This window comes from Arvicanthis niloticus, chromosome 14 (genome assembly GCF_011762505.2).
Source record: "Arvicanthis niloticus isolate mArvNil1 chromosome 14, mArvNil1.pat.X, whole genome shotgun sequence".
Lineage (NCBI taxonomy): Eukaryota > Metazoa > Chordata > Mammalia > Rodentia > Muridae > Arvicanthis > Arvicanthis niloticus.
Window position 1 is genome coordinate 25,635,511 of NC_047671.1, and position 21,937 is coordinate 25,657,447.

Consider the following 21,937-nt stretch of genomic DNA (forward strand, 5'->3'; position numbering starts at 1 on the left):
GTCTCATATAGCCCAGGGTGGCTTCAAACTTATTATATAGCCTAGGCTACCCTTAAATCCCTACCTCTCCTGCCCCTACCTCAGAGTGCTGGGATTATAGGTGTGAGCCATCACAGCCAAATCAATTTTCACAGTTTTGGTAGTAGGCATTCTAACAAGTGTGAAATGCTTTTATTGTTTTCATGTCTGTAATGATTTGTAACGTTGGCCTTATTTATTTATTTTTTTGCCATTATGTTATTGGCCATGGTATATATTCATGGAAGAAATGTCTGTTTCCATCCTTAGCCTCATTTCTTCTCTGTTGCCTGTGCTTTGCAGGGGTCTGAGAGTGAGGGTGGGGTGGGGGTGGAAGGGTCATATCTAAGCAGCCCAATGCCATGGAGTATCAACCCTGTTGTCTCTCAGTAGATTACAATTTCAGGCTTTCTTCATAATTCCTTACTCCACATTAAACTGGTGTTTACATAGTAGTTCCTCCATTATCCCTGGGGGATGGGTTTCAACCCCCGCCCCAGGGAATACCTAAAACTATGGATGGTACCAGATTTTCATATGTAAGTACCCTGATACCATGCAATCAGTTTGATACCTGCAAATGCCCCAGCAAGTGATATGGGGCAGTGCATACTGATTCATATCTTAAGTGGGGTCATGCTGGATGCTGTGAGATTTTACTGCGTTACTGAGAATGGCACAAGATTTAAAACACTTAAATTGCTTCTGGGATCTTCCATTTTCTATTTTCACACCATGGTTGATGGCAGGAAGCTAAACCATGCAGAGCAGACTACTGTCTGAGCTTAGAGATTAAGGTGCACTTTATCTACATGTGAACATCTGATTTTTCCATCATTTGTGGTTTTGACACCTGTGTAAAAACACCTGTGTAATTTCTGACTTCTTTCTCCTGTCCCATTGGTCAATGTGTTTGTTTTTATGTCAGCACAGCACTGTTTGTAGATCGCTCTAGCATTATAGGATATCTTTAAGTCGGGTCTGTGATGAATTTAGACTTTTTGATGAGTCCGTAAAATGTAATTTTTTTCTAAAACTAATTTCCATGAAAAATTCTGTGAGACTTTGATAGGAACGATATTAAATATTTTGATAATTTTTACTTGTATTAAAATGCAATGTTGACTTTATTATTTATCTTAACTGAATTTTGTAATTACTTCTAATATATTTTGGTGTCATCTTTAGGGTTTTCTGTACACATAAAGCCACATGTCTTCAAACAGAGAATTTTATTTCTTTCCAAGAGATGATCCCACATTTTTTTTTTGTCCCACTGTTCTCATAATTAGCTTTTGACAACTTGACACAAACCTAGATGTGCTTAGAAAAGGGAGAGTTCAATTGTGGCGTTGCTTACATTATGCAGGCCTGTGGACATTTCTGCTGTGGACATGCATGCTCTTGATCGATGACTGATCGGAGAGGACCCAGCCCATTGTGCTACCATCCCTGGGCAGGTGGGCCTGGGCAATATAAGAAAGGCAACAGGGAGAGCCAGTGGGTAAGCAGTGTTCCTTGGTCATTCCTCCTCCAACTTCCCACCGCCAGGTTTCTGATTTGCATTTCCTTTAATAATGAACCAGAATCCTAATCCAAGCAAGGCCTTTCCCTCCCAACTTGTTTTTAATCTATTTCTTAGACTTGAGTTAGACAAAGAGTTTTTGATTTTTTTACAGCTGAATACACTTTTAATTATGGAATATTTTGTAAATGTGTTACCTGTCTGTGTTGAGGTATATTTCAGTTAAACTTCCTTTGTTGGTAGTTTTGATTATGAAAAAGTTGAATATTCTTAAAGTTATTTTTTTCTCTATGATGATCACACGGTTTTCTCCATCATTCTGTTACTGTGGCGTGTCACTTTTATGGACTGTATATGTTGAAACATTGTCAATACAATCCACCCGGACTTTTTGAATAGTCCTTAACTCACTGTTGAATACAGTTTGCTAGTATCATATAGAACATTGTAGTGCTAGGTCTCATCAGCAGTGTGGGTCTATGATTTAACATATAATTTTTTTTTTTTTTTTTTGGTTTTTCGAGACAGGGTTTCTCTGTATAGCCTTGGCTGCCCTGGAACTCACTCTGTAGACCAGGCTGGCCTCGAACTCAGAAATCCTCCTGCCTCTGCCTCCCAAGTGCTGGGATTAAAGGTGTGGGCCACCACCGCCCGGCTAACATATAATTTTCTTGTGTAAACTTCCTCTGGCATCAGGATCAAGGCAATGCTATATTTATAAGATAAATTTGGAAGTGTTTTCTTTCAATTTTTAAGAGAATTGCTGTATCTAAATATTTGATAGAATCTAGCACAACCAGGTCCTGGCTTTTCTTTAATTGACAAATTGTATTATTGCCCAAGTCTCCTTTCTTATTTCTAGTTGGTTCAGATTTTCTATCTCTTCATCGTCCTATCTGCCTTGATTGTCAAGTAAACACAGTCTAGAGTCATGTGAGAGGAAAGCTTCGATTGAAAAATTGCCTCCATCAGATTGGCTTAAGGCCATGTTTGGGGGGGATTTGTCTTGATACAAGTGGACCTACCCCACTCTGGATGGCACCATCTCCAGGCAGGTGATCCTGGGGTGTGGAAAGTAATATTAGCATAAACCTGGGAGTGACATATCTAGAGAGTAACATTCCTTCATGGTTTCTGCTCTATTTCCCTGGCCCTGAGTGAGGTCCCTGGTCAGAAGTTGTGTGGCATAGCAAGTCAACCCATCATCCCTTCTACTGCTTCCTGTCTTGAGTCCTGCCCTGACTTCCTTCTCTAATGGGCTGTAACCTGGAAGAGTAAGATGAAAGGAACAAAGCTTTCCCTACTCAGCTTGCTTTGAGTCAGAGTCTTTTCTCCTAGAAACAAAAAGGGAACTAGAAGTCAATCTCTCTCTGTCTCTCTCTCTCTCTCTCTCTCTCTCTCTCTCTCTCTCTCTCTGTGTGTGTGTGTGTGTGTGTGTGTGTGTCCAGGAACTTTGCACTTGCCCTAGATGATCACGCAAGTTTGGCGAACATTGTCCTCAGTAGCCTGTCACACTCCACAATATTTCTCTGGTATAAATGATGCTCTCTCCACTTTCATTTCTGATCTTACTTTTGAATCCTTTCTCTGATTTTTTAAAAGGATTTATCTATTTTGCTGTCTTTGTAGAAAAAAAAATTTTCAACATTCTATTGCTTTTCTAGTCCATTTCATTGCTGTTCTGATCTTTTCCCTATCTTCTACTAGCTTTGGGCTTAATTTTTTGGTCTTGTTCAGTTTCTTTAGATATACAGTATTAATTTGAGATCTTCTTTTTATGTAGGTTTTTTTAAACTAACTTTTTCTTAGAATTACTTCTGCTGCATTCTGTCAGCTTTAGTATGAATTTTGTCCATCTCGTCCCAACATGTTTTTACATCTCCCCTTTGCCTTCTCCCTTGGTCCATTCTTGGTTCAGTTGCCCAGATATTGTTGCTCTTGTTTTAAATTTTAATGTATCCATTGTCCCCAAATTCCTATTGATGACTTTGAATATCATAACTGTTGTCTGTAATGATACATGTTAAGAGTTCCATTTGTTCAAGTTTATAAACCTGGCTCTGAGGCATGATTGTGACTTTTCCTGAAGACTCCTTTTTCTGTGCTTGAAAAGAACATACACTGTGCGCTTGGTGGAATTCTCTGCCTATGGATGGCAGGTTTGTTTAGTCTACAGTCAGTTTACATCAAATGTTTCATTATTGATTTTCTGTCAAAGTGATTTGTCCTCGATGAAACCGGGGTACCAGACCCTTACTGTTATTGTTATTGTCATTGATTAAAATATTTCTTCTTAATGCCCGTCAGTTTTTATATATTTAGGTGCTCCTATACTGAGCACATACATACTGTTATAGCCTGTTGATGACAGTTGATGACAGCCACATTGTCACAGTATGATGACCTTTGTTGCCTCATCTCACAGATATGTATGTCTATTTTATATGATGTAGGCATCATACTCCAGTTCTGTTTTTATTTCTATTTGCATATCTTTTCCCATTTTTTTCACCTCAGGTCCATCTGTTCTTAAATATAAACAAAGTCTCTTGTAGATAGCATATAGATGTTTCTTCTTTTTTCCCTTTTTATTGAACATAGCTGTTTTTCTCTATAATACATCCTGGCACAAGAAACAGGTATAGATGCAGAAACCATCTCATTTTCACATTCAGGAATCTGAAAAAAATAAACCCACTAAACTGGAAGCCAAAATAAATATATACAAAGGATCTACAATGTAAAAAGAAAGAAAAATAAATAAAATATTAAATCCAACAATAATAATAATAGTAATACCGTCTTGACATGATGTTATGAGACAAGTAACCTCCAAACATGCCATTGGACTCATTGAATTTGTTTTCTGTTAGCCATCTACTTTTGGGTTTACCATTAAGAGTAGTTTGGTTTTCCAGTGAGATTCACTCAGAGAAAACAAAACTTTCACTTGCAAGTGATTATCACTTTGCAAGAGATAGTGTCTGGGTTAGCTATAGGGTCATGTATTTGCTTCTTTCAGCCCTGGGACACCACCTGGTGCAGACCTGTGCAGGCCATGTGCATGCTGCCTTAGTCTCTGTGAGCTCCTGTGTGTATTACAGATTGATTTAAAAGACTTTGTCTCCTTGGTGTCCTCCATCCCCTCTGGCTCTTACACTCTTACTGCTTTCTCTTTTGTAGGGTTCCCTGAGCTCTGAGGTGGGAGTGGGGCTGGAAGTTGATGGAGACATCACCTTGGGAGCTGAATGTTCCAGGGCCTCTTACTCTCTGCATATTGTCTGGATGTGGGTCTCTGTATTTGTTCCCATCTGCTATAGGAATAGAGTTCTCTGACTATGAATGAGCAAGGCAGTGATCATATTTCTCTTTCTGGGTCTGGGTTAACTAATGTAACATTTTTTTTTAATAGTACCATCCATTTACCTTTGAATTGCATGGCTTCATTTTTTTTAACAGTTGACTAATATCCCGTTGTGTCAATGTACCACATTATTTTAATCTATTCCTCTGTTGAGGGACATCTAGGCTGTTTCAAATTTTTGGCTATTATGAGTAGAGCAGTGATCAATGTGGTCGAGCAAGTGTCTCAGTGTCAGGATGAAGTGACCTTGGGGTGTGCGCCCAAGAGTGGTATAGCTGGATCTTGAGGTAGATCAATTCCCATCTTTCTGAGGAACTGGCACACTGATTTTCATAGTGACTTTTATAAGTTTGCACTCCCACCAGCAATGGATAGTGTTCTCCTTACTCTACATTTTTGCTAGCATGAGCTGTCACTTGCTTTATTGATCTTAGCCTTTCTGATGGGGTATAAGATACATTCTCAGAGTAGTTGGATTTGCATTTTCTTGATGACTAAGGATGTTAAACATTTCTTTAAGTGTTTCTCGGCCATTTGAGTTATCTCTATTGAGAGTTTATTGTTGCAATATGTGCCCCACTTTAAAATTGGGTTATTTGCTTTTCTTGATGTCTAGTTCCTTGAGTACTTTATATATTTTTGATGTTTGCCCTCAGTCAGATGTGAGTTGATAAAAATATTTTCCCATTCCGTGGGCTACCATTTTGTCTAAGTAATGATGTCAGTTCCCATGCAGAAACTTCTCAGTTTCATGAGGTCCTATTAATAATTGATCATCTTAGTGCTTGTGTTAATGGTGGGTGTTATGTTCAGAAAATGTTTTCATGTGCCAACGAGTTCAAAGCTATTCCTTACTCTTTCCTCTATATGGTTCGTGTATTTGGTTTTATGTTGAGGTATTTGATCTATTTGGAGTTGAGTTTTATGCAGTATAATAAGTATGGGTTTGTTTGCTCTCTTCGACATGCAGCCATCCAGGTTGACCAGTGCCATTTGGTGGAAATGCTGTCTTTTTTCTCCAGACTTCTGTATCAATAGTCAGGTATCTGTAGGTGTGTGCAATTATGTCTGGCTCTTCAATTGGATTACATTGACCCACATGTCTTTATTTTCTCTTTATTCCAGTTTTCATTTGTATATATGGAAGCTACTTATTTCTTGTGTTGATTTTCAATCCAGCTACTTTTCTGAATGTGCTTATCAGCTGTAGGGATTTCCCAGTTGAATTTTTAGGATCACTTATGTATAATATCATATCATTTACAAGTAAAGATGCTTTGACTTCTTCCCTTCCAATTTGTATTCCACTGGTATCCTTCAGTTTTCTTCTTGCTCTACCTAGGACATCAAGCACTATATTGAATAGGTATGGAGAAAGTGAACAACCTTGTCTTATTTCTGATTTATTTATTGTAATTGCTTTGTGTTTCTCTCTACTTAAATTAATGTTGGCTATTAATGTTGTAATTTAAACTGGCATTTGTTATGTTGAGGTATGTCCCTTGTATGGGCAGTTTCTCCAGGACTTTTATCATGAAGGGATTTGAGATTTTTGTCAAGGGTATTTAATGAAATGATTATGTGTTTTTTGTCTTTCAGTTTGTTTATATGATGGATTACATTTATCCATTTACATATGTTGAGCCATCTCTGCATCTCTTGATCATTGTGAATGATCTTTGTGATATATTCTTAGATTTACTTGGCAAGTATTTTATTGACTATTTTTGTGTCTATAAGAGAAATTGGTCTGTTAACTCTCTTTCTTTGGTAGATCTTCGTGTGATTTGGTCTACTTGGTTTATGACCAGCATTTCTCTGTTTAGTTTTTGTCTGAATGATCGGTCTGTTGGTGAAAGTGAAGTATTAGAATCTCCTATTATCAATGTGTGAGGGTCAATATGTGATTTAAGTTGTATTAGTGTTTCTTTTATAAACTTGGGTTCCTTTGTGATTGTTGCATAGATACTAAAAGTTACAGTATTTTGCAATATGATTTTTACTCTGTTGAGTATCTAGAGTAGCCTTAACTATCTCTTCTGGTTAGTTTTGGTTTGGTCTAATTTATCAGGTTTTAAAATGACTACACCAGCTTACTTCTTAGGTTTGTTTGCTTGAAATATCATTTTATATCCTTCTATCCTTAGGCAATGTCTATCCTTGATGTCAAGGTATATTTATTGTATGTATCAGATTGATACTGTTTTCACATTTGTTCTTTTTGTCTGTGTGTTTTTGTTGGGGGAATTGAGACCATTGATAGTGAGAGTTATCAATAAGTGGTGTCTGTTGATTCCTGTTATTTTGTTGTTGTGGTGTGTGTGTGTGTGTGTGTGTGTGTGTGTGTGTGTGTGTATGTGTGTGTGGTGTTCCCCTCTTTTGGTGTACTAGCCTGGAATTATTTATTGCTTGTGTTTTCTTGTGTGTGGTTAACCTTTTTGGGTTGGAGTTTTCCTTCTAGTGCTTAAATTTGGTTTTATTATGCACTATCTTATTTTCTCCATCTGTGATAACTGCAAGTTTTGTAGGGTATTGTGGTCTTGACTTGCATCTGTGATGTCTTATAGAGTATGCTTCACATCTGTCCAGGCTCTTCTAGCTTCTAGAACCAACACTGAGAAGCCAAGTGTTCTTCTAATAGATCTGCTTCTGTGTTACTTTTTATTCCTTGCAGCTTTTAGATCTGCTTTTGTGTTACTTTTTATCCCTTGCAGCTTTAATATTTTTCTTTGTTCTGTTCACTTAGTGTTTTGATTATTGTGTGCTGAGGGGTCTTTTCTTTTCTGGTCCATTCTATGTGGTGTTCTGTATGTTTCTAACACCTTGATAGGTTAGGGGTATTTTCTTCTAAGATTTTGCTGAAAATAGTTTCTGTGACTTTGACCTGGGATTCTTCTCCTTTCTTTATATCTATTATTTTTAGATTTTTGTCTTTTTGTAGCAGTCTCAGGTTTCCTGGATATTTTGTTCTAGGATTTTCTTTTCTTTTCTTTTTTGATTTAATACTTTCTTTGACTGAGGTGTCTGTTTCTTCTATCATGTCTTCAATGCCTGAGATTCTCTCTTCCATCTCTTTTATGATATCAGTGAAGCTTGCCTACAAGATTCTTGTTCAAGTTCCTAAGTTTTTAATTTGCAGATTTTTCTCAGTTTGGGTTTCTTTATTAATCAATAATTTCACGTTCAGGTCAGGACTTGAAGTAGTTTATTCATTTCCTTCCACTGTGTTTTCATTGATTTCATTAAGGGATTTATTAATTTCCTCTTTAAGGCTTCCTATCATATTCATAAAGGCTATTTCAAGGTCATTTTCTTTTTCTTCAGCCATGCTGCAGTTCTCAGGCCATACTATGGCAGGTCTGCTGAGGTCTAGTGGTAACATAATGTACTGGCTGTTATTGGTTGTGGTGTTACTCCGGCATCTCGGCATCTGACTATTGTTCTAGGAGTTGATATCTGGTCTTGTCGCTGTTGGGTGGGTGTTTTGTTTCTTGGTTTCTCTTGTCCTTTCTGGTTTCTAGGAGGGTGTCATGGTTATATGATGCTGGAAGGGAATTCTTGGATCCTGCTAGGTGTGGCCACTGGGGGTTCTGGGTAAAATACTTTTCTAGGTATGAGCTGACACTTAGGAATGAGGATGGGCTGGCTGTAGGGCCTTGAGGGGTCCACAGGAGGGAGAAAAGCCGGGTGTTCACCAATATTTGCTTAGTCCCCTGGGAAGAGGGACAGAGTATGGAGAAGTCACAACTGGTAGTTCCTTACAGAGATAGGAATGGGACTGGAGGATTCGATCTGGAAGAGCTTAGGTAGAATGAAGACTTTAAGCTAGTTTACCCGCTTCCCTGGTTACAGTAGTGTGTGGGTTCCCAGGAGTGCCTGCTAGGGTGGGGGTGGGGGGGGTGAGATAAGTGCTGAGTCATCGTAGACAGGAAGATCTATGCGATCCACTGGTGATATGGGCTGAGAGGGGTGGGGAGACCAAAGCAGGCGGTCTGCTACAGAATTGAAGGTGAGACTGAAGGACTGGATGAGGAGGAGAGGAGGGCAAGGTGAAGATCTGTTGTTACCCTAACTGCTCCGCCCGCATCTACTTGGCTACCCTCTATCTTTTGCCTAGTGAATTTAATGCACGGCTGTTTAAGGTAGCTGCTGATATGTAAGACATACTGTTGCTATTTTGTCCGTTGTTTTCTAGTCATTTTAGAAGGTCTTCTGTTCTTTCCTCTGCTTCGATTGTCCTTTTTTGACTTGGTAATGTTTTGATTTTTTAAATCTTTTTCCTTTCTTCTTCTGCAAATATATGATAGGTTTTTGCTTTATGGGTACAATTAAGTTTATGAAAAGCATCTTATAGCAGTACAGTAAATTTTAAGCCTGGTTAAAAAAAATCTAACTTCAATTGTTTCTATAATTTCTTTTTTGAAGGGACTCTAGCTAGCTCAAACATGGCAGCCATGGCTCTGGCAGGCCGTGTTCTTCTTCCCTATTCCCTCTGCCTTTCTGTAAGAACCATTAGATTATATTCCTTTTTTTTTTTTTTTTTTCGAGACAGGGTTTCTCTGTGTAGCCCTGACTGTCCTGGAACTCACTCTGTAGACCAGGCTGGCCTCGAACTCAGAAATCCGCCTGCCTCTGCCTCCCAAGTGCTGGGATTAAAGGCGTGCGCCACCACCGCCCGGCTAGATTATATTCCTAAAGCTAGCAACCAAGGTCTCTTCCTTTATTTGTCTATTTCCTCCTCCTGAAGCTGACTGACTACCAAGGCCCAACTATCAAAGTATTGAAGTCCAACAACCAGAAGTCCCCCTTGGCTGCCCTAATTAACATGCACAATCAAAATGTACTACCGCGTACTAACACAGTGTTTCCTCTTTTTAACTTCATAAACTGCCACTCTCGTATGGGCCACATCAGTGGCCTCTCTCTCCAGGGGCAGTCTTTGTCTCCAACTTGGGGACAAACATCCCTGGCCCCTCTCCTTTCTTCCTTTCCTCATTTTCTTTTGTCCTCTGACTCCTGTCATTGTCTCTTATTACCTGCTTTGTGCTGAGAACTTGGCCCTGGGGGTCCTGAGCTCATACCAATCTTTCCATTCCTCCCCACATTTTCTCTTTTTACACATTTTGAAATTGTGTACTTATTAACAAGTTACTTTACTAATTTTAATGGAGCTACTCTGTTAGCTTTAAGTTCATTCTTAGATATTAAGAGCAAAGATCTGGTTGTTTTGTGTGTGTGTGTGTGTGTGTGTGTGTGTGTGTGTGTGTGTGTATGTGTGTGTGTATGTGTGTGTGTGTGTGTGTGTATGTGTGTGTATGTGTGTGTGTGTATGTGTGTGTATGTGTGTGTGTATGTGTGTGTGTGTGTGTGTGTGTAATATGTTTCACATCATGTTCAATACAATGGCGAACACAGAATACTGTTTATTGGTTTGAGATTGGCTTACCTCTTTAGGACAGTGGTTCTCAACCTGTGAGTTGCAACCCTTTTGGGAGGAGAATGATGCTTTCACGGGGGTTGCGTAAGATCACCGGAAATATCAGATATTTACATTACCATTCATAACAGTAGCAAAGTTACAGTTATGAAGTAAAGTATGAAGTTATAAAGTAGCAATGATAATAATTTTATGATTGGGGGATCACTGTAACATGGGGGAATTGTATTAAAGGATCACAGTGTTGGGAAGGTTGAGAACTACTGGTTCAGAGAATGAAGCCCTGTGATTTCTGATATGACCGTCATGTTCCGTTGTGTCACCTGCTGTCATTAATGCCATGTTCCTCTCTTCTCTCTTCCCAATCACAGCATGTGCATTCCGGTACAATGGGCTCTCCTTTGTCTACCTTATCTACCTCTTGCTCATTCCTCTGTTCTCAGAACCAACCAAAGCAACGATGCAAGGTAAGGTCCCTTACTTGTCCACATCAGAGTTATCAGACTTGGATTTGCGTTTCTTGACTCCTGGGGTTTTGTCTTTATTCAGGAAGAAGGACATTATCTGGGCAACAGGGAGTGGATGCCCAGTGTTGTAACCACTATCAAGTAGAACAGAATGATTTGTTTTGGTTACACATGTCTTTGTTATGTACACAGCCACTCACCTTATTATATTAGCTCCTAACTAAGTAGACAGGACAGAAAATTGGGAATTCTGTGCCTAATAAAAGCTAACTCCCATTACTGTCCATTAAAATAAGGCTTGTGGTATGGCAACACTAGCATATGCATTTAAATGATGTGTTGTTGGGGACAATATGGTCATTGAAAAGAGCAGAGCCACATGGGACCCACTGGAGCCTTTGTGCTGGGAGAACTGGGTAGGAGGCCTGGTTTTCTGCCATTCCTTGCTGGTACATCAGTTGAGTTTTTTGTTTGTTTGTTTCATTTTGCTTTTTAAAAACCTATTTCTTAAGTAAACAGTGAAAGCAGAGAGTAGTATCTTTACTTTAGATAGTATCTAAAGCAGGTTCCTGTGAAGCTTTCAATACTTGTTTATGGTTCTGTGAGGCAGAGAAAAGAACAGTGACTGTTTTCTGAGGGTCTGATTAGGTAGCGCCTTCTGGTGTGTGATCGTCCTTAGTTGAAGTTCTTCCAGAAATATGAAAATGAAGCTCCCTTGGGCCTGGTGAAATAAACTGTTTTTGTAACACGTTGCCATTATAAGAAATAAGGACCCTGCCAAATGCTGTAGGTGAGTGAGTGAAACGGCTGTGTGTTTCCATGACAGGAAAAGGAAATTCAGTTTGTCCTGACCTCCAGTGGCGTGAGAAAGGCCATTGGTGGTGCCTGCCATTTGGTGATGGGCTCTTTTGGAGAAACAGCAAAGACAGCGTACAAAGGACAGCAAACAGCTTCATCTTTCTCCTCTTTCCTGATTACGGAACTGCTTTGACCATTTGCTCCAGTAGTTAGAGCTACAGATGCTATGGCTATTTCCCTGACCCAGAAGAACATTCACATTATAACTCTGAATTACACGCTTAGTAGACTAAGTTAAGAAAAGCTGGAGGAACAGAAGTTTATGTAGATCCTTATTAAACAACAAATCCATAACGTCACTCTGAAAAGATCAACATAGGATTTCTGGCCTCAGAAATGAGATTATTATATATGGACAACTCCCGTTCCAGGATTTAAAATGCATGCTACAAGGAAAGGTTTTGTGAGCATTCAGAATACAGTGCTTTTAAAGTGGGTGCTTATACATGTTCCCTTAAATTGTCTGTTGCTCTTATATCAATATAGACTCCTGTTCGATGTGGGGGGATCAAGTAAATAAAATTGTCTTCACCCTTGTGTGACAGCGCTTAGATTTTTTTATCCCCCAACCAATAACCCTGAATCTCTAATAATTTTAGAGGCATCCATTGGGCTAAGCCCAGTATACTGGGCCCTGACACTAACTGGATATGGCATATCAAAACATCGAATCAAAACCTAAAAAATCCTCCATGTGCAGAAATATCCTGTAAATGAAAATTTTACAAGGTCAGTGTGCAAAGAAGACCACGGGTGCCTGTTGATTCTGGTCCCATCAGAAGAGAAGGGCGGAGCAGGCTTACTAGGAAATCCCTACATCCTCATTCGGAAGCAGCATCCTGGTGTTTCCTTTTCCGTTTTCCTGCTTTTTAGCACCAGGAAACATGACTGATGTTAACATAACCTCATCTGTTTGCTTCTGTAATATACATGATATTTTTCCTGACCTACAGGACTCAAAACCCATGCATTTCTAGGGACTGTGTGGAAAGACGGAGTGGGTTAGATATTCCTAGGTGGTGGGACGGCCTGCATGGAGCCGATGGGCTCAAGCTGTCACAGAGGAACAGCATGGCTTTTCAGGGAAGGGCTCAGGCTCAAATGCATCGAGCTGTGAAAGTCTGGGTTCATAACCACATCTCAGGAACCAGCTGACAGCCACATTAGCATATGGTTCTCATCAAGCTCTACACTGTCCCTCCTGGGAAGCCCATGCCCAAGTCCACATGTGAACTTGAATTGGTCCCAGGAGCTGATGCAGGTGTGCCTTGCCAGGATGCTGTATTAATTCAGATACACCAAACTAGACATAAGATGGACACGTATGGTGACTGCTCCTGTGCTTTCTGCTCTGTGTCTCTACTTGTGTAGATGGACATCTTCGCTTGTGTGATTGGGCTTCTTTTCAGTGTGCTCACAGAGGTGCCGGGTGTGTGGGGACCATCAATTTTCTACATTAGTTTGTATACTCTCTGATGTAGTCCTTAGACTGATCGCAAATGGACAGTTGTGGGTGGTTAGGGTAGAAGCATCCACCTATCTTGAGCTTGGTGCCATCAGCAAGATGAAGACTATCTGAATTGGGATACCTTTCAGTGCCTGGGTTACAGCATGCACTGATAAAGAAGGAAGATGATTGATTTGCCCAAACACTAAAACTTCTGTTTTGAAAAACTAGTTAGGGGCTGGATCCCATAATCCCCTTATAGGACATGTTCCCAATTACTCATGGAAGAGAGCTTTCTTCATGTGTTGAGCCCAATACTAACCCACCACACACAAATACCAAGGTAATACAATTGCTCGAAAACTCCTGAGACAAACACATGGAACTATTTGATTAGGGAGAAATACAATTTATACAATCAGAGAATTCTTGATTTGAAATAAAAAGCATGTAGGAGAGGGGAAACACATTCTCACAGCTAGCAGGGCAATCCTTTCTGCAACAGCCAGGTGGGCTGCCCAAGTGGCCCTTTATATACTAGTGGTGCTGGGCGCTCCCTTCTCACTGGGGACTCTAAAGCAGCAATTCTCAACCTGTGGGTTGCAACCTCTTTGGTGTTTAAGGACCCTTTCAGAGGGTCACATCAGATATTCTGCATATTACATATTTACAAGGTGGTTCATAACAGTAGCAGAATGATATTTATGAAGTAGCAATAGAATAATTTTATGATTGGAGGCCATCTCAACATGAAGATCTGTTTTAAAGGGTCACAGCATTAGGAAGGGTTAGAACCTCTGCTCCAGAGACTATTGTCAGACTTAAAACAGACTGTACTGTACTTTCCTGCATTTCCTGGATGTGTTTCCTACCTAAAGCAATAATGAGTTAAGAGAGGTCAGAGGTCACCTTCCAATAACATTGGGAACGGCTTGTGGAAGCCTAGGCAGCTCACTCATTAAGTGGCTAAGACCCTTAAATGTGTTATTATCTCAACAGGGCTGAATCTTTTGAGTTCTCACTTAAATCAGGAATGACCGTAGGTATTTTATAAAAGAATATTAAATATAAGAACTTAATTAAAAGTGATAAGAAAACCAAGAACCTGGACAGAATGTTAAAACAGCATAGGCATATCAGCCAGGCGTATGTTGTGTGCATGCATGTGCCCACGTGCATGTGTGTATGCATGTGTGTATGCATGTGTGTATGCATGTGTGTATGCATGTGTGTATGCATGTGTGTATGCATGTGTGTATGCATGTGTGCTTCAGTAACAGAACCATTGGAAACTGCTAGAACCATAGAATCCAGACAGCATGTCTGTCTGTGAATCAGCATTACTATTCCTCCCCACTATGGGGTGTGTCTCTCAGGTGCTATGGTCTGAGGAAAGGGTTCATGGTATCTAATGTATGGTGGTGCACAGGCTTAGGGATAATGGTCTTTGTCGTCATTCCTTTTTAACATGGCTGAATATGCCTAGTTCCTCAAGAATGTGAGTTCCTAATTGTTCTTCCAGAATAACGTCCTCTAAAGGCCTTCTTACTTTGTCAAATTCTTTTCTGAAATATCTTGTATAGTGTGCAGAACCAAATAGACTTCTTTGTACATTACCTTTAGGGTTCAGACACTTGCTGACAGCTGCACAGAATAGACTAATACAGTAAGTACATAGCTATTTCCCTCTACATTCACAAGCCACTTTCTGGTGACCTTGCTTCTTACCCTGGATTTCTCAAGCAATGGGTCTTCATCATCTAGTGTGTTCTATATGTTCACGAGGGCTGCTCATCCAAGCCCCTTTACCTATATCAAATTCTATATCAAATTCTAACATTATTTTATGTCATCTGCAAGGTAAAGAACCACAGGTTGCAAATAAACAGCCTTGCCATGAGGTTCACTGGAGACGGAGCAAGCATGAAGGTCACTTGGACTCTTCGGTCTTACCCTAGATTGATTCAGTGTGCTTTTACTTTCTTGTGTGTGAACATCAAGATAGTGGGGGATACACTACTGTGTTGACAATTGTGCCTGCTTTGTGGGAGACAACCAGGCAATGTTTACAGAATGAATGAATTTACCCCAGTGTCTAGTGCTTGTGAAGCATTTGTGAACATAGCTGTCCTCACCATGACCTCTGTAACAGCAAAATCATACAATAGTTTATCGCATACACAGGTCCTCTGGAGACAGAAGCACAGGGTACCACAGGCCATGGGACTCTGCTGTTTTCGATTTCATTAGGATCAGAGATTCATGAGTAATTGAAGACATCAAGTCTGCTAAAATGTTTTGTGTGTTCAATTACAATGATGGGCATTTTATTTAAGCATGCAATACTGGAGGAGAGGAAATGAGAATTTTCTTGCTGTTCATAAACAGAGTGCATTGGGTAAAGGATTGAGACAAGCCTCCATTAAATTTTTTAACTAGTGTGTAATTAACATCACATGGCACAGTGTTTCAAATTTGGGAGGTGCTAAGTTCTTCATCCAGGTTTCCTATACTGTATATTCTGAGGACAATGTGCTGGCAAACAGGGTTTGTATTTGATTCAGATGGGAGATGAGTGTTTGAAACATGTAGTTTGAAAGAAGGCCATAACTAGTGCTCGTCAAACACAGAGTTCTGAAGTTCAGCATTGTTTGTTTCAGTGTCAGAGTGATGCTAGATCCAAGCATCTGGCATATAGAAAATGTTCTCGTTAATGGTTATAACTAATCTTCACTGAAAGACTGTATAAGTTCTTTCTAAACAAAAGCAAAGTATTAAGTAATTTCCTAGGTTCCTTATTGTTTTGCCCCTAGATATCTAATAATATTTAGGTTAATTGGCCTATTAATAGAGAGCTAGTAGCAATAGCTACTAAATAAATCTGATTATTTTCATGCATCAGTTAATTTAATTCCCTCAGTGACCTCTTGAATGATATACTATATTATTAAAAACATTATTACATGGTGCCAGAGAGATGGCTAGACATTTGGAGCACTTGTTCTTGCAGAAGACCTGGGTTCAATTCCCAGCACCACATGGTAGGTCACAACCAACTGTAATAGGGGATCTGATACCTTTCTCTGACTGCTGAAGGCACCAGGCACATAAATACATGTAGGCAAAACATTCATACCCATTAAATAAATAGATAGACAGATAGATAGATGATAGATGATAGATAGATAGATAGATAGATAGATAGATAGATAGATAGATAGATAGATATAACTATACCGTCTATATTGCAGGTAGAGGCACAGCTCTAGGTGGGTTGACAGTAAGCCCAGGATACTGTGTGCATGTTCTGGCTATTGGCCTCTATGGTGACTCTGGACAGCTTAGTTTTCTGGAGTTTCAGAAGGAAATAAGGAAGCCAAGTTAGTTAGTGAATACTTTTGGTTGACAGCTTACTTGGCTCCGAGCACACAGGTCTGGAAAGACACCATGAGTCTATTTAGGGGAGGCATTGTAACATATTGGTATTGATTGATGGCTTATATGTACCTCACATAGACAACATATCACATTAAGTATGTCCAGTTTTGCCTTTCAACAGATATTAATCAAAAGACCGTCCTTCATGAGGCACTGTGTTGAGTTTTGTGGAGGCTGAAGAGGTGTAGAAAGACTGGCATTTCCCTGGAGTAGCCCTTTTGTACCCCGTGTTTTATGCAGCTGGCTTTATGAGTGCTGGCTTTTCCAGTGTAACTGCTTTTGGAAGCTGCCTACTTAACCCTGGCTGAGCCGTTACTTTCTTAACATGGTTAAGAAACCATGATTTCATGGTTCCCCTTTGTCTCTGTCTGGAGACAAGAGAGTTAAAGCTGTGGTGGAGAACTGCTGTCCCTGTGAGAGGAGTCTGACTCAGGTAGCATTCAGAGTCAAGCTGGATGTGGATAAAGCTGGCCACTAAATGGGTTGTGTGGCTTTCAGGAGAAAAGGGGCAGAATGCTTTGTCCAAAGCAGCCTCTGGACATTACTGCTCACTATGAGGGAGACAGTTTGATGCTGACTTGGGTAAAAGCCATAGTGCTGATACCCATGGCAGATGTATGGACCACCATGATACTTTTGTGGATGGATACATGAGATCTCACTTGTTATCAGATGAAACATCCAGGTGAGAAGGCAGCATCTCAAGAAACTGGTTGATTCTAGAACTACCAGAAGCCAAACGGTATCCTCAAGATCCAACTCAGATTTTCCTGTGGCCAGGTGCTCTCCTGGAGGGTGGCCGGAAGTGGGAAGTGATGCGGGCAACTTTCATCAGTGTCTGCTACAAGCCAGACACTCTGGATTAATAGGCGATTGTTCTAGTACAACTAGAAATGAGCCCACGGTCTGCGGAGGGAGACACACATCCATCTGCAGTGTAATATTTGCAGATATCCGCTTGCTTAGCTCTTCAGCAAGTCATTTCTGTTTGTGTTTGTCTTCTTGAGTGCATACTCATGGTGAGAGTATGGGCATATGTGTTAGGTTTGGGACTTGGGGCTAAAGTGGCCATGTGTACACCCTGCAGCCTGTCTCTGTCTCTGTCTGTCTGTCTGTCTGTCTGTCTGTCTGTCTGTCTCCCTCTCTCTCATGACAGCTGCTATAAAAAATGGCAACCTTCTACTTAAAGTCTTCCAGTGGGTCTTTGACCCTCTAAAAGAATCTCAAAGTATATGGATTTCTGGAGAATGACTGGATCTCTAATTCTTCCCCAAGAAAGTTTTTGGAACACAGGTAACCAGACACCAAGACATCAGGGGACTCAGATGTCATATTCCTGTCTGGGTAGAGGGTTCACCTTAACCAAGCCTGTCCTTCTCCTCCCTTCCCTCATATTCTGTAATTCACACATTAGGAAGACTCCCTTCTCTAGACTGTAGTATTCCCTGCCCCATGCCACCAGTGTGGACTCAGAGACAGACTGACTACAGACATGAAGCCTCCCCTCTCTACAAAACTTCTAAAAAGGAGGAACCTTACCCCTGCCACATGGGCAGGCTTCAACTCTCCTTAGAGTCCCGCCATGCTGTTTGCCTGTCTGTCCATACCATTAGTAACTATTCTAATAAATCCTTTACCCAAAAGTATGAACCACTACCTAAACCACTACCCTGAACCACAAACCTAAAACCTTTCAATAACAAGCTCACACCCAGAGGTGGATGTCAGACAGGAACTTCCAGGGACCATGAGTTTTCTGTGCTCCATGATGGTGGCAGCTTTGTGGGAGTTGGCAGAACACAGAGAACAGCCCATTCTTTGCCAGTGCTGGTAAGATTCCTGAAGGAATAACAGAAGAACTGTGGAATGTCAGCTTTTGCAGATTTGCTGAAGAGGTTTTGATGTGCAGTTTACAGAGGTTTTTGCTTATCTTCATACTTAGAATAATTATGAATAGCTTTTCTTTTTCGAATGAATTTTGCTTTTGTTATTTGAACCAAGGGAGTGGTTCCTTTGGTTCATTTACTCGCATTTACACCCTGACGTTATTGCTGGCATCTTTCCTGTTTAGTGGGATCTCTTGCAGCTTTGGGAAGGCAAGGGCAGAGAAGGGTAGAAAAGGAAGGGCTTTGTCCTGTTGACAACCATAAGCAGGTGGAAATTACAGCAGGCCAGGTTAATGCTTGTAAACTTTTGCCAAAGTTGTCTTAGAATGATCAAAAAGAAGAATATATTTTTCTTTATGTAACTCTGAATAGGACTCTACTTCAGCAGAAAGTAGTACTAACCTTCTGAAATATATATATATATATATATATATATATATATATATATATATACATATATACACATATATGATATTTATATTTTATTATTAATAAATGATATAAATGACATAATCTTATAAATCTTTTTAACCTCCATACACATCCAAATCACCCTAATCCAAGGTTCTGACCCAGGCTACACTCAGCCAGAACACTAACAGCACCTGGAAAAAAGAAAAATGATGTGCAGTTTCTCTACTTAAGGAGGCAAAGAAGTCTGTAACTTGTAAAGCTGTGTTTAGACATTAGAACGGAAATAGTAGCAGTTATTTAAAACAGCCTGCATCTGGTTTTTGTTATAAATAGTCTTTAGACCATTAGGCTTATTATTACTATGTTTTACTATGTCATAATAATCCAAACGGCAAGAAAATATTTAATTGGATAAATTACTTGGTAAGTGTTTTATTGCCCAATAAGATCAGCTCACCACCCAAAAGAGTGCTAACCAAAGTAATTAGAAGTTCATGTCTCTATTTTTGAAATCGACTATAGAATGTTTAGGGTTTCTGTCCTTTTGTAGGATGGGGTGGGTTATTATCCCATTATTGTGAATTTGGCATGCAGGCAGCCAGAGGGACTTTCAGGCAACATAATTCTTGGTTCAGGAAACAGCAGGTTGTGTTAGTGCATGACAATAGAAAAGATTATGAAACGTTTCTCTATTTGGCTCTGACAAACAGTATCTATGCAGCAACCCCCCTATTTTGATTATAATGTGTTATTCACTTGAACTGCTTTCAGTTTGTGGATCTGCCCTTCATATTATGAAGTTCACAGACATTTCTGATCATCCCCCTGTGTCAGACCTTGTGTGAGGCTACTCGCTCTGCAATGGTGAGCAGGACACAGCTCCACCACCTGTTGGCTCTGCACTGTTGGGCAAGCTACTGAAATTTTCAGCTCTCTGATTCTATGTCTGCTGAGCTTGGCATGTTTCTGGATAGAGTCGCCAAGGGGCAGCTCCACAGGTGATTTTGAGCCAGGGTTGTGATGTATGCACAGTCGATGTAAGAATAGCTGCAGAGAAGGCTTCTGGTTTTCTGTCTTGGGGACCAAATAGCTGAAAGCAAAACTTTACTTTGACTCTGAACTTCGGGGTTTCCTGTCCACGATCTGCTGTCTCCATTGTTTTGTCCCTTGGGGAAGGCAGAGAGAGCATCAGAGGGGTGCAAGCTATGACAGAGGAGAGGGCTTATCTCTTGGGGGCCAGCGGGGCCTTTAAAATACCATGGAGAAAGGCATGCTCCCAGTGAGTACTTCCTCCAACAGGACCCCGCCTCCTAATTCTCCATGGACAAGGTTAGCATCAGTATCCCCTCTGTGTAGCCTTTGGTGGTGGTGGTGGGGAACATCTAATCTAAACCAAGGAAGGAATCATTGCTTTCCTCTGACTTTAAAAATTCATTTTTCCATTTAAGAATATTCTATTGAATGTGATTTACTTACATATTATTTGAATCTTTTTTTTTTTAAGTTTTGAAACTAGCTTGCTTCAGAGCCTGCAAAAGACTAAGTTTGAATTTACTTATTAGCCAAGATGGATGCGTTATTTGTGCAATTTCTCTTACACATATCCATATACCTAGACTTAGATAGATGTATAGGGAAGAAAATCTCAAAATCAAATCTCACATCGAGCTCTTAGGCAAGGCTACCTACAGTTATAGGAAGGCTAAGCAGGTGGTAGCATGCTTGCTAGGATCGAGGCAAGCATTCTTCCACCTAGTGTTTCCTTAGTCCTTACACACCTTCAGAGTCTACTGAGTAATGCTGGAAGCTAACAGTCTGCGGAGTTAATTTATTAAAGGAGTGCTTCTAATATGAATAATGCAGGGATCTATGTAGATATTTCTTCCCCCCCGTATGCTCTGATAACAACAGTAAAAATAAGTGTGGACATTAGGCATGCTCTCTCCTTGCATCGGAGCACATAAGTAGACAATTATTGAAATCTAAACAGCGATTTGGTATACGTTTTCAGTATCGAGCAGGAATGGATGCTGGCATAAAGCATGCATCTGTTTGCTTTGGCTCATTGGGTGCTGAATATCTGAAGTGTGTTCTATAAGTAACTTGGTAGTGGAGCCTCACTTCTTTCAGTCTCGCAGCTCTGGAGTGAGACATCCCCGCCTTCACATCTTTCCCTCATCTAGTTCTTGATTTTGCTTATGCTCATGTTCTACACTTGAGTTGCAAATGCTATGGATGCTGTGAGGTGTTTCGGGATAGGTCAGCACAGTCCCCTCTGACAACCTAGAATAAAGGCTGTCATGTTTTAAAATGTGGCGTGTGATATCCGATGTGATGGCATATGTTATGATGTGCAGTGTCACCTACACTCATTCTTCTGTCACTATGATGAAATACTCAGGCATGTCAGCAACCTACAAGCAGGAGAGGTTTAGCTTGGCTCATGGTTTCAAAGTTTTCAGTCCTTTTGCGTAATGTTGTTTCTTTTGGGCCTGGAATGATGCAGCATGTCCTGGTGGGAGAATGTGGTAGAGGATATTACTTGACAGCCAGGAGAGAGAGAGAGAGCTCTATGTCCTAATATTTCTACAAACTCCAGATGGTGCTAGAGAACAGAGACCAAGTTTTCAACACATGGGCCCTTAGAGGATACCCACCCAAACTGTACAGCTGCCCACTTAGACTTGGCTGTTGCCCCCATGATAGTTGTCCTGGACTCCCTTTCCAGGGTCCTAGACCTCACAGGAACAGGGCCTGAATATGGGAGTATGTGTGTTCAGCACTACGTGTGAACGTCAGACTTTAGGATGTCTTTCTCCCTTCCACAGCAGTCTGCCCAGCCCTTATCTGAGCTCCTTTGGGAACGTATAAAGGAATGCCACCATCAAATATCAGCCTTTTCACCTCTGTCACAGCTTTCCTGGGGACACATGGTTATCTGCAAAATGAAAACTGTTCAAATGCCAGGGAGGTTGGAAACCTTTTTCTCCAGTTGTTTGTGGGAATGTCCTGACTCTTAACTGTAGTGAATTCTTGCCCAGATCCCTGACCATTTGAGAACCAGGCATTGACCCTTCATCTGC

At 40.4% G+C, this 21,937-nt stretch overlaps 1 protein-coding gene across 4 annotated transcripts in view; it reads left to right on the forward strand.

Moving 5' to 3' along the window:
* Positions 1 to 21,937, forward strand: part of Piezo2 (piezo type mechanosensitive ion channel component 2) — a 368,801-nt gene that overhangs the window by 57,404 nt on the left and 289,460 nt on the right. For all 4 annotated transcript variants that reach the window (XR_013103651.1, XM_076912558.1, XM_076912560.1 and 1 more), the window contains exon 2: positions 10,716 to 10,811. Coding sequence is in view for 3 of the 4 variants with exons in the window: in XM_076912558.1 (XP_076768673.1) it covers positions 10,716 to 10,811 (96 nt within the window). In the remaining variant the exon portion in view is untranslated. The remainder of the gene's footprint in view (positions 1 to 10,715; positions 10,812 to 21,937) is intronic.